Raw genomic sequence first — 14816 nt, 5'->3', positions numbered from 1 at the left:
GTGCTACTAAGAAGCATTTCATGACCCCAGTGAGTGTTCAGAGAGTGATGGTTTGTGAAGACAGGGAACAGGAAGGTCAGAGGGCTCATGCTGATAAATGAACAAGATTCAACATTACTCTGGTTCGAGGGGCCCCGAGTGCAGATGGGATGGAAAAGAGGGCTGGTATGTATTTTAAGGATGTTCAGGGAGTGCCACATTCATAGGAAATCCCTTAGAAAGTAAGTGATTTTTTTTTTTTTTTTTGCTATTTTTTTATTGTGGCAAACCATAGATAACAGAAGGTTTACTTTTCAAGTACACAGATCAGTGGCAGTAAGTATATTCACAGTGTTTGCAACCATCAACACTGCCCATTTCCAGAGGCAGCAACTGCCTATTCTCCCTCCCCCAGCCCCTGGTAACCTCTGTTCTATTCTGTCCCTGTGAATTTGCCTATTCTGAGTCCCTCATGTAAGTGGAATCATCCGGTATTTGTCTTTTTCTGTCTGGGTATTTCACTTGCTAGCCAATATTTTTTTCTCCTTAAGGAAGCCAAAGTTAAGTGATCCTACTAAAATGGGCTTGGGAAGGTTTTATGACCATGACATTATATACCTCATTCTGTTGCTCTTTGCAGATACTGTGTTTTTTTACAAGTTGAAGGTTTGTGGCAACCTGCTTCAAGCAAGTTTATCAGCACCATTTTTCCACCAGCATTTGCTTGCTTTGTGTCTCTGTGTGACACTTTGGTAATATCTCACAATATTTTTCATTATCATTATATTTGTTATGGTCATCTGTGATTGGTGATTTATGACTCACTGGAAGCTCAGATGATGGTTAGCATTTTTTAGCAACAAACTGTTTTTTAATACTATTGCATATTTGCATACTGTATACTATGTATACATATATATATATATAATTTATAATATATATATATTATATATATATATATATAATTTTTATATGCACCAGAAAACAAAAAAAATCATTTGACTCCCTGTCCCAAACATATTTGCTTGATTGTGGGGGTGTGGAACAGAACCCACAGTATCTCCAAGGTATGCATGCCTTTATAGGTGCCTGACATTCCTGGGAACCCAGTAAGGGGGGATTCATCTATCCAGAACTCTGCTTCCTAAAAAGAACTCAGCTGAAAACTGGGGCAAACATTAAAAAGGTGGCCTAACAAATCAAATGCTGGTTATAGGGCTTGTGGCCTGAGAAGGATGCTGTATACTCCAGGGAGAACCCATGGGCCCTCGCTTTTATTCTATTCTTACATTACACATATTTCTCACAAGCTTCTGACGTTTTGAGTCCCATGGCATTTTAGAACAGCATACTAGGATGTGAACAGAGACAGTCTGACCCCAGCAGGCTCACCAGCAACAAGAAACTGCCCAGAAGAAGGGAAAGTCAGCTCTTGCCCACCCTGGGAGGCTGCCAGGCATCACCATCTGTGGCACAGTGGGGCTGATATTCCAGATGACAGCCCGGGGTAATCCACCCATTCATCCAGCAGACCAGGCATGAACTCAAGCTCCGCACAGAGCACTGGGAACGGTGATCAGTGGAGCTCAGGGCTTGCCGATAAAGGCTACACCATGATCATTATTCTTTAAGAGAGAATGTTGTGTTTTTTTGTTAAGTGTTGAATTCTGGGTAAGGGGTAACTGACTGCATATGAGTTTCTTGCTTACAAGGAGAGCCTCACAGTTGGCAGTTGCCATGTAAATGCCAGAGGAGCCACCCTGTTTGCCCTGATGGCACCTAGGTATTCGTGCTTGGCTGAGCGAATGTGCGAAAGGGAACGAAGAAGCAGCTAGTGTTAGAATATAAAACTGTCTTCAGTAAGAGAAATCCATGAGCATCCATGAGAAAAGAGGCTTTCATTGTTTTGGAAGGATATGGGGAAGAGGGGTGAAAGTGAATGATGTGGTCAAGATCTTACCAGAATGTAGCTCATGGGGCGCCTGGGTGGCTCAGTAGGTTCAGCATCCAACTTCAGCTCAGGTCATGATCTCAGGGCTCATGGATTCGAGCTCCGCGTTGGGCTCTGTGCTGACAGCTCAGAGCCTGGAGCCTGCTTCGGATTCTGTGTCTCCCTCTCTCTCTCTGTCCCTCCCTGCTCATGCTCTCTCAAAAATAAACATTAAAAAAATAATAAAATAAAAAGAATATAGCTTGCATGTGAAGGGACACTAGCAAAAGTTAGCTGAGGTATTCAATCTGTCCTTCTGGCTGTGTGTCCAAGCCTCACACAGGCTCCATGTGCCTGATATACTCTGCGTTAGGACTGTGTTACGTGATGTACCTGCTTACACACGTGACGCCCTTTCTGACCAACACACCTTCGGGGGGGAGTGCCCACATTTGTCTCCAGCCTCCTCCATGGAGGCTGCCCACCCTCTGAGCCTGAGCAGGCCGTGTCTGGAGCTTTCCCTGAATCTGCACCTTCTCCCCTTCTGTCCCCTCCACTGCAGCACGCTGTCCAAGTGCGGCCATGCAATGGTGGCCGCCATCTACCCGTTCACCTGGCAGCACACCTACATCCCCGTGCTGCCCCCCACCATGATTGACATCGTGTGCTCACCAACCCCCTTCCTCATCGGGCTGCTCACCAGCTCGCTGCCACTGCTCAGGGAGCTGCCGCTGGAAGAGGTGAGCTCTGGGGGCATCCCTGTTCCCTCCCGAGGGTGCCCGAGGTAGAGGGGAGGTGTTGGCTAAGGCACTGTAGGCACGTAGGGACTAGGGGACCCCATGGCTTTGTCTGTTAGATCCACGCCCCACACCCCAGTCCGCCTCAGTGGACCCTCAGTAGCCGCAAGTTCAGTTCTCTCCTCTAAATGAACCTACTGGCCTGAGAAGGGCAGACATCTACAACTTAACCAGATGTTAAAACGTTTCATCCAGAAGTAGCCGTCTACCCTAACGTCCCCTCCCTTGCCTTCCCCAAAACTGGGAGGTGGGCGGGGAGCACACAAGAGCTAACTGGAATTTATATTTGGACTAATAACAAAGTTGACAGATTGTGCGAACAGGTCCTTTTTCATATCAGTTAAAGAGACAACAACCAAAATGTTTTTAATCCTCCAGTTCTGGGTTTTCAGGCTTGCACCCAAGCAGGGAACATCCTACCTGGCATTTCTGTGGGTATTTAGCCCCAGTTCCTTCCTCTAAATAATCACTGTCCTGTGTCCTGAGCTCCCAGCACTCAGAGAGGGAACCAGAGGGGCCTAACTGATACTACTCACTTCCAAACCCCCTGGGGAACGCCTGTCCCTGAAATTCACCCCCGGGCCCCAGACGTGGCTCTTCTAATTGCCCAGGTAGCCTGAAGCCCCATTAAGTATTCACCAGCACACACAGCTCTTCGCATGTAAGTTTCTGAACTGCAAGGAGCTTGTCTGGGTACTGTGTGATCCCTGAAATGGCTCAGTTCAACCCCAGAAGGAGGAATGGGAGGGCTCCCTCAGCTCCTGGGCACAGTCTCTGGGATGTATTAGAGCCTGTGTTTCCAGCTGTTGGTGAGAACATGGTGACCATGCAGGCCCATGCTCTTCATCATAGCCAGTGTGGCCCATGCCGAGGCCCAAGTGAGGGCCTCACTCCCCGGGTCACGTAAGCAGAGGCCAGCATTTTCCTGACCTGTGCTGTAGGCGCCTCACTTGCCTCACACAACACCTGGCCCACCTGGCCCGGGTCCCAGTCCCCAGTCCCTGTTTACGGAGACAAGGGGAAGGTGCCTACCCTAAAAGCTTTGACTAATGAAAGCCCAGCACCTGCAGCTTGATTTATTCTCCAGCTGGATCCACTCCTCTGGGTTTCTCTCTTCTTGTCCCGTTCAGAGAATGGACAAGGCCACCTGGGTAGCTGAGAGGAGAGAGCGAGCTGGGAGTGGGGGGTGGCAGTGTCGAATGGAATGGAAGCAAGGGGGGGCCTGGGGGGCCTGTAGCATCTTTTGCCCACCCCAGTAACCTGCACACTAAAAATCTGTCCCAAAGGCTCTGCCTTAGCCAGCGTGGGAACGGGACAGGGAGTCCAATCTGTGGCATACACATGTCCCAGCTGTGGTTTCAGTGTTGAAAGCATGCGATTCTGGAAAGCCCTTCCCCACCCCCTACCTCCCCTCTTCATCACTTGTGGCTACAGTGGCAACGTCGGGAAACCACAAATGGGCCACTCTATCCCCCACCCCAGCTGCCTGTCGGGATGCCAAGAAGGAAGAAGGCTAAGAGTCTGTCACTATATCCCAGAAACCCTGGTGACAGTAATCGTCCCTTTTCTTCATCTTGCAGGTCCTTGTGGTTGACCTGGTCAACAATCGGTTCCTCAGACAGGTGAGTAAAAAGGCTGGCTTCAGCGTGCTGCTCTGTTTTCACCTCTCTGTTGTTTGGGACACAATTTTCCAGGTCTGGAAAGGCTCCTTGGTGGGCCTGGGATTGCACAATAGGCCGGCAGGCTTGAGTGATCCCTAGCCGGGCTGTACTGAGAACAGGACAGAAGGCAGGGGTCAAAGGGGAAGGGTTTGGGAATGGATTGAGTCCCATTTGTTGTGTTAGAAAATTATTTTCTAATAGTTAGAAGCTTTGTATAGGTTATAACTATAGATGGGGCGCCTGGGTGACTCAGTCGGTTAAACATCGGACACTTGATTTTGGCTCAGGCCACGATCTCAAAGTTCATGAGTTCAAGTCCCACATCAGGCTCTGCGCTGACAACAGAGAGGCTGCTTGGGATTCTTTCTCACCCCTTCTGTCTCTGCCCCTCCCCTGCTCATGCTATCTCTGTCTCTCTCAAAATAAATAAAATAAACTTAAAAAAAGAATATCTTAAAAAACAAAAGGAAAGAGAAAGAAAAAAACACAGTTGACCCTTAAACAACACAAGGGTTAGAAGTGTCCCTGCATAGTTGACAATCTGTGTATAATAACTTTTGACTTAACCAAAGACTTCATTACCGATAGCCTACTGATGGCCAAAAGCCTTACTGATAGGATAAACAGTTGATTAATACGTATTTTCTTTGTTATATGTCTTATACATCAGATACTTGGAATAAAGTAAGCTAGAGAAAAAAAGAGAAAGTATTACCAAGAAAATCATAAGGAAGAGAAAATACATTTACAGGACTGTACTGGATTTATTGAAAAAGAAGTTGCCTGTAAGTGGACCTACAGAGTTCAAACCTGTGTTGTTCAAAGGTCAACTGTGTGTGTGTATACGTGTGTGTGTGTGTGTGTGTGTGTGTGTGCACGCGCACACCTCTAAAAAAGATGGAAAGGAAAACTCACCAAAACATGGATACTAACTGTTCGGGGTAGGAGACTGAAAAGGAGGCAGAGTGTGAGAGATCTTAAATTGTTTTAATACTTTCATTTGTTTTCTATAATGATCATAAACTACTCTCATTATCAGAGAAAATAATACACATTTATGTTCTTGTTACCACTCGCCTAAGAGAGCTAACTCCTATCAGATCTTGCAAAGAATCATGGTAGTAAGGTTTTCCAGGCATTCTGTTGGATTGCTTTTAAACTTGGACGTGGCCATACTGCTGAAAAGTTCTGTCATGTTAATGTGGTTTGTTCGGTTTTTTTAATCATTACTTTTGTCTGCTTGGCCTTCCCAAGGCCCTCCTGCTCTGAGGTCAGATCATAAAGCCAACTTCGGATCACACTGGTCATCTGTCCTGACCACAGCTCCCTTATTAGCACTGGCTATCCTGAAGGGTGGGGGCAGCGGGGAACATTTGTTGAGTATCTACTAGGTGCCAAGGACTTTGTATTGTACTTAATTTCCCCCCAGCTTTATTGAGATATTACTGACATATACCAGTTTACAATGATGATTTGATACACGTACATACTATGAAATGATTATCACAATAAGATTAGTTAACACTTCTATCCTCTCACATTATTATCCTTTGTGTGTGTGTGATGACATTTAAGACCTAGTAACAACTCTCAAGTATACAGTGGAGTGCTGTTGTTAACTGTAGTTACCATGCCATGCATTGGATTTCCCCAGAACTTATCTTACAACCTAAAGATTATACCCATTTCCCCCACACCCTGGCTCCTGGCAACCACCATTCTACTCGAAATCTGTGAGTTCGGCTTTTTTAGATTTCACATAGAAGGGAGAACATACAGGATTTGTCTTTGTCTGACTCCTTTCACTAAGTATAATGCCCTCAAGGTCAATCCATGTTGTCACAAAGGCAAGATTTCCTGCTTTTTTATAACTGACTAATATTCCATTATATGTGTATGTGTGTGTGTATACATTCCATTGTGTGTATGTATGTATATGTATGTTGTATGTGTGTGTATATGTGTGTGTGTATTCTTTGTTATCTATTATTTTATTTTATTTTTTAATTTTTTTTAATGTTTATTTTTTGAGAGAGACAGAGACAGAATGCGAGTGGGTTAGGGGCAGAGAGAGAGGGAGGCACAGAATCCAAAGCAGGCTCCAGGCTCTGAGCTACCAGCACAGAGCCCGACATGGGGCTCGAACTCACGAACAGTGATATCATGACCCGAGCCGAGGTCAGACACTTAACCGACTGAGCCGCCCACGTGCCCCTATCTATTATTTTCTTTATTCACTCATCCATGAATGAACACTTAGGTTGTTCCCATGTCTTGGCCTTTGTGAATAATGCTGCAGTGAGCATGGAGGTGCAGATGCCTCTTCAAGATAGTGATTTCATTTCCTTTAGATATATACCCAGAAGTGGGATTACTGAATCAGAGGGTAGTTCTATCGTTAACTTTTGAGAAACCTTCATGCTGTTTCCCATAGCCGCTGCACTATTTGACGCTCCCACCAACGGTGCACAAGTATACGACTGTTGTTCATCATTTCTTTCACTGTGCAGAAGCTCTTTAGTGCAATGTGGCCCTTTTTTATTTTTGCTTTTGTCACTGTGCTTTTAGGTGTCATAACCGAAAAAATCATTGCCAAGACCAATGTCAAGGAGCTTTTTCCATTTATTTACAATAGTTTTACAGTTTCAGGTCTTATCTTTAAATCTTTAATCCATTTCATGTTGATTTTTGTGAGTGGTGTAAGATAGGGGTCCAATTTTTTGCCTTTGCATGTGAATTTCCCGGCACCATTTGTTGAAGAGACCATCATTCTTTGAATTGAATTCTTTTGTTTTTTTAAGTTTTTTTTAAATTGATTTTTGAGAGAAAGAGTGAGTGGAGGAGGGGCAGAGAGAGAGGCAAAGAGAGAGAATCCCAAGCAGGCTCCACATTGTCAGTGCCACAGCCCAATGTGGGTCTCAAACCCACAAACCATGAGATCATGACCTGAGCCAGTCAGATACTTAACTGACTGAGCCACCCAGATGCCCCTCCTCATTGAATTCTTAGCTCCCTTGCCAAATATTAGTTGAGCATAAATGCGTGGGTTTATTTCTAGGCTCTCGTATCTGATCCATTGGTTTATGTGTCTCTTTTCATGCCAGTACCATACTGTTTTGATAACTATAGCTTTGTAATAAAATTTGAAATCAGGAATTGTGATGCCTCCAGCTTTATTCTTCTTTCTCAGGATTGCTTTGGCTATTCATTGTCTTTTGTGGTTCCATGTGAAATTTAGGATGGCTGTTTTTATTTCTATAAAAAATGCCATTGCAATTTTGATAGGGATTGCACTGAGTCTATAGATGGCTTTGGGTAATATGGACATTTTAACAACATTGATTTTTCTTTTTTTTTTTTTTTTAATTTTTTTAATTTTTTTTTTAACGTTTATTTCTTTTTGAGACAGAGAGAGACAGAGCATGAACGAGGGAGGGGCAGAGAGAGAGGGAGACACAGGATCTGAAACAGGCTCCAGGCTCTGAGCCGTCAGCACAGAGCCCGACACGGGGCTCGAACTCACGGACCGTGAGATAGTGACCTGAGCTGAAGTCGGACACTTAACCGACTGAGCCACCCAGGCGCCCCAACATTGATTTTTCTAATCCATAAACACAGAATATCTTTTCATTTATTTACATCTTTGTCAAATTCTTTCATCGATGTCTTCTATATGCATTTAATCTTCACAATGGGGTAGATATGGATTGCTAGCCCATTTTACAAGTGGGGAAACCGAGGCTCATATCGCTTGTAAAAAGTGGAATAGAGGGGCGCCTGGGTGGCGCAGTCGGTTGGGCGTCCGACTTCAGCCAGGTCACGATCTCGCAGTCCGGGAGTTCGAGCCCCGCGTCGGGCTCTGGGCTGATGGCTCGTAGCCTGGAGCCTGTTTCCGATTCTGTGTCTCCCTCTCTCTCTGCCCCTCCCCCGTTCATGCTCTGTCTCTCTCTGTCCCAAAAATAAATAAACATTGAAAAAAAAAAAAAAAAAAAAAAAAAAAGTGGAATAGAGATTCAAACCTCAGATCTCTGTCTCTAAATCATATTCCTTCCGCTAAACCAAAAACTGTGCCAGGATGGCCCTGCGGTGTATCCAGCATGACCTGCTGGCCAGGATGCAGCTATCCACCCCAGAAGCCCTGGGGCAATGGCCCACGTGCTTTTTCTGCTTTACAGATGGATGACGAGGACTCCATTCTCCCCAGGAAGCTGCAGGTAGCCCTGGAGCACATTCTGGAGCAGAGGAATGACCTGGCTAGTGACCAGGATGAAGGGCCCCCGGACTGCAAGCGTGGTAAGTGCCCAGCCACCTCCCAGACTGCACCTTGCTCTTCCGTCATTACAGTCCGGGAGCAAATGGGCAAGTGACTGTCCCTTCCACGTGGCCGGCCGGAGAGGCATGCCCGGAGAGAAAGTGGGTGTGTAACCCCTTTATCTGGATCTCATTCTAACACTGAATCGTGAGACGATTTTTCCCGCCTCCTCCGTTTGGGCCCTAAAATCCCTGATGACAAGGGGACACGAAATGACTTCATCACCTTGGGTAACCTGTGTCTCGGGGGCTCTGTGTCAAAGGCCCTGCCCTCACCGGCCCCTCCGCACTGTGCTCAGGCCCGGAGTCCAGCCCCTTGAACGAGGTGGTGTCAGAAGCCTTTGTCCGCTTCTTCGTGGAGATCGTGGGTCACTACTCCTTGTTCCTGACGGCGGGCGAGCGCGAGGAGAGGACCCTGCAGCGAGAGGCCTTCCGCAAAGCCGTCTCCTCCAAGAGCCTCCGCCGTTTCCTGGAGGTTTTCATGGAGACCCAGACCTTTCGGGGCTTCATCCAAGAGCGGGAACTGCGCCGGCAGGATGCCAGAGGTGAGGAGGCACCTTCCACGTGGGGGCCCAGGCAGCTAGGGACACCCTGGCCCCGGGGGGCAGATGAGTAAAAAGGAAGGTCATGGAGCCAGCGCCCTGGTGGGACCAGTGCGGCTGCCTGCTCTGGAGAACGCCCCTTCTTGCCACCTCGGAGCTGAGCCAGCTGCCCCAGTGTCCTGCCTGTCTTCTCGGGCCATCTCTGTCCCCTCTCACAGCCTCTCCCAGAACCACAGTCCAGGTTCTGGTGGCAAGTTCTCCTTCTGTTCTATCTTTCCAACTTGATGAAACCCTTGAGAACACTCTCTCCTGTCTCTCTCTGGCCCCTCGTCTCCTTTTCCTAGGCCTCTCCTCCTCCCTTCTGCCCTTCTTTCCTCCATCTCCACTGGGCAGGGCAGGAGCCAGCTGGGACAGGACAGGGGAGGAGAGGAAGGCCGAGGCCTCCACTTTGTGTGAGGGCCTCCTGACGCTTAGCCAGAATGACCACACAGGAGGGAGGACAGCAGTGGCTCTCCCAGCATGGGGGTCATCTCGCCACAGAGGCCACCCATTCCCCTCCTGAGCTCTCTCTCCTCCCTCTTCCTGTCCCCTTTGGCTGGGTTCCATCGTTTTTCCAGGGCTGGAGGAGGCAAAGTATGTGAAGGAGGATCAGATCACTCCCCTCTCTTTCTTACATCATCTTAAGCCCTTTCGGGAATCGAAAAGCTAGAAATGTGGGTAAAGACGGTCACCGATGGGATTAGACCGGGGTCGGTGGAGAGACGCTTACCACCCAGGTGCAGTGAGTAGGGAGGGCAGGGGGGCCCTGGGAGAGCCTCGGCCTGGGCCTTGCTGTCCTCTGGTGCTGTGATGGCAGAGACTAGGCTAAGGAACCAAAGCCCCACATTCCTGGAGCTCTTTGCAAAGTAATGATGGAGGCTGGCCACACTTCAGGTATTCTGATGAGTGGTAACTGAAGAGACAAAAGGAAATTGATTAAAGTATGAGTCACACTCCCCATGACAGGATTCCTTTAAAGAGAAGCTCTGCTTTACCAGCATATCTGTCTACAGATCACTATTTGATAGAAAGGTCGAGAGACACAAAAGCTTAAAAGTAGCATGGAAGGCAGCCTCTATCCAGGGAAGACCGATGAGAAAAGAAGACAGAATGGCTGAGGCTCCCGCCCTGGCCTCACACCTACGAGGTGCTGTGTCTGGCCCTGCTGAGCTGATAGATGGCTGATGGATTCCCAGGAAGCCAACCACTTGGCCAGCGTTCCTCGTATGGGAGGCTGCAGGAGTCCTGAAAGCCAGGGCCGTCTGGTTCATCCTCCAAACCGCGTGCCTGGCACTGTATAGACACTTGGAAGGTGTTTGCTGAATAAAAATAGGATTTCACATACGGGCTAGCTTTCTAGCCTTCCAAAGACACTTACTGCACAAGGTTGGGCAATTATAAGGGCAATAAAAACCCTTACAAACCTTACGATTCAGAGCATGTTTATAGGAGCCGCTTGTCTCAGAAGCAAGGTTTTTTTATGGCAATAAGGAAATGGGTATGTTTAGAAGAGAGGGAAAGAGAAGGGACTAAAATGGCTGGGATTTCTTTTGCCAACAGGTCTCTTTGAGGTCCGAGCCCAGGAGTACCTGGAAACACTCCCCAGTGGAGAACACAGTGGCGTCAATAGGTTCCTGAAGGGACTTGGTAAGGCCCAGCTGTCAGTCCCCAGCACCAGCCTCTGGTCCTTGGAGTCTCAGCCAGTTGCCTCCCCTGGGGTGGGTCCTAAATAATGCTGAGCTGTGCTTCCGCATCAGCATTGTAATCTCCTGTTCTAATCTGGCCCCAGATTAGAAACTGAGGAAGCTAAGGACCCCTCCTGCTTTACAGCCCCCTGGGCTGTCTTGCTATCTTCCTTCGCTGTTATCTCCCGTGGTCTTTTTTTTTTTTTTTTTAACTTACATAGAGAGAGAGAGAGCGCGCAGGCTTGTGTGTAAGGGAGGAGCACAGGGGGAGGGAGAGAGAATCTCAAGCAGGCTCCACACCCTTAGTACAGAGCCCAATGCGGGGCTCGAACCCACAAACTAAGAGATCATGACCTGTGCTGAAATCAAGAGTTGGAAGCTTAACCAACTGAGCCACCCAGGTGCCCCCTTTTTGTTCCCCCTTTTTTACTCCCACACTCTCAAATCTTCTGGGGAATCGAGTTTAGGAAGTGCGAAGGGAACCAGAGAAGGGTGTATGGCAGGAAAGGCCTGGACTAGCCTCCAAGTGGCCCTGAAAAGTGGAAACGTAAGAATTATAAGGACCTTGGGGCGCCTGGCTGACTCAGTCAGTGGAGCGTGCAACTCTTGAGCTCAGGGTTATGAGTTTGAGCCCTATGTTGGGTGTAGAGATTAGTTAAAAAAAATAAATAAAAATTAAAAGGAAAATAAAAGAATCGTAAGGACTTTGGTTGAATTGCACTGACAAGGCACAGGAGGAGCTACACGTGGCCATACTGTGCCTGCCCCGACCCACCGGGCCGCCGGGAGTCTTCTCCATCCTTGGCTCCTCAAGGACACGGCACATTCAGTGCTTCCTGTGTCACCAGTGCAGGAGCAAAGCCTCCTTTCCGGCTCTGAAGCTCTTCCTTTCAAAACTCCCACCTCTGGGGAAGATCCCTTTTCGTCACGGAAGGGCACACAGAGAGGCTTCAGAGGTGACACCGGAGGCCACACTTGTCCCCACCGCATCTGGGATGAAAAGAGCAGGATTTCACTTTTGTCCGCCTGGTGAAATGTTCTCGTTTTCTTTTCTTTTTTTTTTTTTTTTTTTTTTTTTTTTAGGCAATAAAATGAAGTTTCTCCACAAGAAATAACCTTCGGCTCGTCCTCAAGGCGAAACTTCCTCCTAGTGCAAGCACATTTTAAAAAAAAACAGTCCTAGTGGCCTTTCTGAAACGCTGGGTCCTGGCTGTCCCATGTGTGGGGTGAAGGCCAGGATGGTTTCCGGCTGCCGCACAGCCTCCCCAGGACCCAGGGCCCAAGAGCCGTGCAGCAGGTGCTGCTTCTCCAGAACAGCGCTGTGAAGGGGACCTGAGACCAGGCATGTCACCGACATTCAGATGTATTGTTTGGGTTGTTGGGTTTGGGACTTTTTATATTTTTAACCTTAGGTATTAAAAGAAAGAAAAGTGTTTGGGTTTTCTTTTTATTATGCCAGGGCTAGGAAGAGTCTCTTCTGCCCTGTGCCATCTTGCCCTGGTTCATCCTGCCTGGCAGCTGGGCCCTGAAGCCAAGAGGAGGGAGGAGGAGGAGGGCAGGAGCAGTGACCAGGGACTTAGAAACAAGGTGCTCCTCTGACAGAAGCGGGGACAGATGCAGGTGTCAGGGGAGGAGGGCTGTGGTGATGCCTACCACGCTCCTGCTCACAAGTTGGGGGGGGAGGGGAGTGGGGGACACCTTTCCTCTCCCTGAAAGGATTGGCCTGTGTGTGGAATGAGGTCATATCGGGGCTGTAGGAACAGTTGCCTCCTGGGATGAGCTGCACTTGAGGCCAGCCAGTGATGCCACCTGGTGGCCAAGGTCATTTGTTGTACAACCCAGTCGTCTCGTCCCAAAAGGACCTGACTCCTCTGGATGGCCTTCTTCTCTCTTCAAAGCCATAGCATCACTCACTGCCCAAGCAGTCCATGATTTTTAGAGACACACACAAGAAGGAAATCTCCTGCTAAGGTCTCTTAAGGAAACGTTCTTGGGGTCCTTAAAACACGGAAGCCACAGCTTTGACCCTGTTCCCATTTATATGGTAGGAAACGTGCCCATCTCGTTGTAGGGACCCAAATCGGCATAAGTGAAATAGTACATGTGCAGGAAAAATGGAGGGGCTTGTGGTGTTGATGTTAACAAGAGGGGCATCCAGACTTTGGGGTTAGCTTCCTCAGACCTGTGCTCCAGCGAGGAGGCTTACTCCTCTGGACCAGAAGCAGGGAGGTGTGGAAGAGGCTGCACCCCAAATGCCATCCTGCAAGGGCTGCAGGGGGGACGCAGGCAAAGAATGGTGGGCAGCACAGGCAAGTTCTCAAGCAGGCCTCAGGCCCACCACCACAGCATATCCCGCTGGTGGATCCCCTCCGGACGGCACCAGCAGTCTGAACTCTGTAATGGCCCAAGGACCTGTGCCACTTGGCAGAGGTTCTCACCTTTAGGGAGTTGGGAGCAAGGAGTCTTCTAAGGGAAAAAAAAAAAAAAAAAAAAAAAAAAAAAGAACAAGAAGGAAAATGAAGAAGAGGTTGACCTGTCATTCTCCATTAAAGGTTCTTAACTGGAGTCATGAATGACCCCCTCCCACCTGCAGGTTGTATCCAAGCTTTGGTATGTCCATTTGTTTTTTAGGAGAGAGGATCCATGGTTTATATCAGATTCTCAAAGGGGTCCAAGACCCCCCAAAATGGTAGGAACCAGTCTATACATCACAGTTAACCTGGGTAGGTATGTGTGTTGGGGTTGGGGGGCGGGGGAGATTGAATAGGCGTCTCTTGAGTCTTGGGGGCTCAGGAATTTGTACCTAACAAGCTCCTCAGATTAGTTTATTTTATTAATACCAATATTCTACCCAGAGATGATCACTTTTAATATTTTGGAATATACCTTCTTTTCTAACTTATTTCATATTATATTGTTTACTTAACACCTCCAGGTGAATAAATACACATCTTTGTCAACATTTCTTATGATTGTGTAACACTATTTTATAGATGTACTAAAAGTTATTTTACCAATCCTCTACCTTTCTGCATGCAGGATATTTCCAGTTTTTAATATCCTAAAGAGCATTGAGAAAAGCATCATTGTATAAGTATCTCAGTACTTTGCCTTATTTTCATTTTCATTTTTGCTTGAAGTAAAATATACATAACAGAAAAGTTCTCCGATCGTGAGTATACGGCATAACAAACCTTTGCAAATGACCACATTCGTGTAACCATCACTCAGGTCAAGAAGAGAACATCATCAGACCCTGGAGAACCCTCCTACCCGCCTTCCCAGCGTTCCTCCAGTCCAACTCTGCTTATGTTCAAACTAAATCAACTGAAAAGTTGTCTACAATTTGCAAAGTGGGAAATTAGGCTGGGGAGGGTCAGAGGCAAGATAAACAAAGCAGAATTGTAATCCCAGCCCACAGTTTAGGGCAGACTGTGGATGGACAACACTGTTCGGGTTCAGAAACCAAGTGTGGCTGGAAGACCTGGGTGGACTGGACCAGATGACCGCCACTCAGCCTATGTGTCGTGCCTCACACGGAGCATCTGTCCAAGAACCAAGTCCTCTAATGCCAAGAAAAAGCATACATTTTAACGAAGAATGTGTATGTGTTTGCAAGCACTCCGTTATTCCATTTCAGTTCACATGGTCCATTTCCCCCAGGCAGTGGGGATAATCCTTCTGCCTCCTTGATCCTTGACAGCCTCCTTCATACCCACCCCATTTCTCCCCCCCCACCCCCCGCTTTTTATGATATTGGGATGAAATTCACAGAACATAAAATTAATCATTTTTTTCGTTTTTCAAGTTTATTTATTTTGAGAGAGAGAATGAACAAGGAGGGGCAGACAGAAAGGGGGACAGAGGATCTG

General features: G+C 47.6%; 1 protein-coding gene across 3 annotated transcripts in view; it reads left to right on the top strand.

Moving 5' to 3' along the window:
• The window catches only part of DENND2A (DENN domain containing 2A), a 105144-nt gene extending 91238 nt beyond the window's left edge, over window positions 1-13906 (top strand). For all 3 annotated transcript variants that reach the window (XM_043589716.1, XM_043589715.1, XM_043589714.1), the window contains 6 exons: window positions 2472-2649; window positions 4287-4328; window positions 8543-8660; window positions 8978-9223; window positions 10820-10906; window positions 12028-13906. In XM_043589716.1, coding sequence (XP_043445651.1) covers window positions 2472-2649; window positions 4287-4328; window positions 8543-8660; window positions 8978-9223; window positions 10820-10906; window positions 12028-12059 — 703 coding nt within the window. In that variant the 3' untranslated portion in view covers window positions 12060-13906. The remainder of the gene's footprint in view (window positions 1-2471; window positions 2650-4286; window positions 4329-8542; window positions 8661-8977; window positions 9224-10819; window positions 10907-12027) is intronic.
• The last annotated feature ends 910 nt before the right edge of the window (window positions 13907-14816 follow it).

Source organism: Prionailurus bengalensis, chromosome A2, assembly GCF_016509475.1.
Source record: "Prionailurus bengalensis isolate Pbe53 chromosome A2, Fcat_Pben_1.1_paternal_pri, whole genome shotgun sequence".
NCBI lineage: Eukaryota > Metazoa > Chordata > Mammalia > Carnivora > Felidae > Prionailurus > Prionailurus bengalensis.
This window is presented reverse-complemented; position numbering and strand designations above follow the sequence as displayed.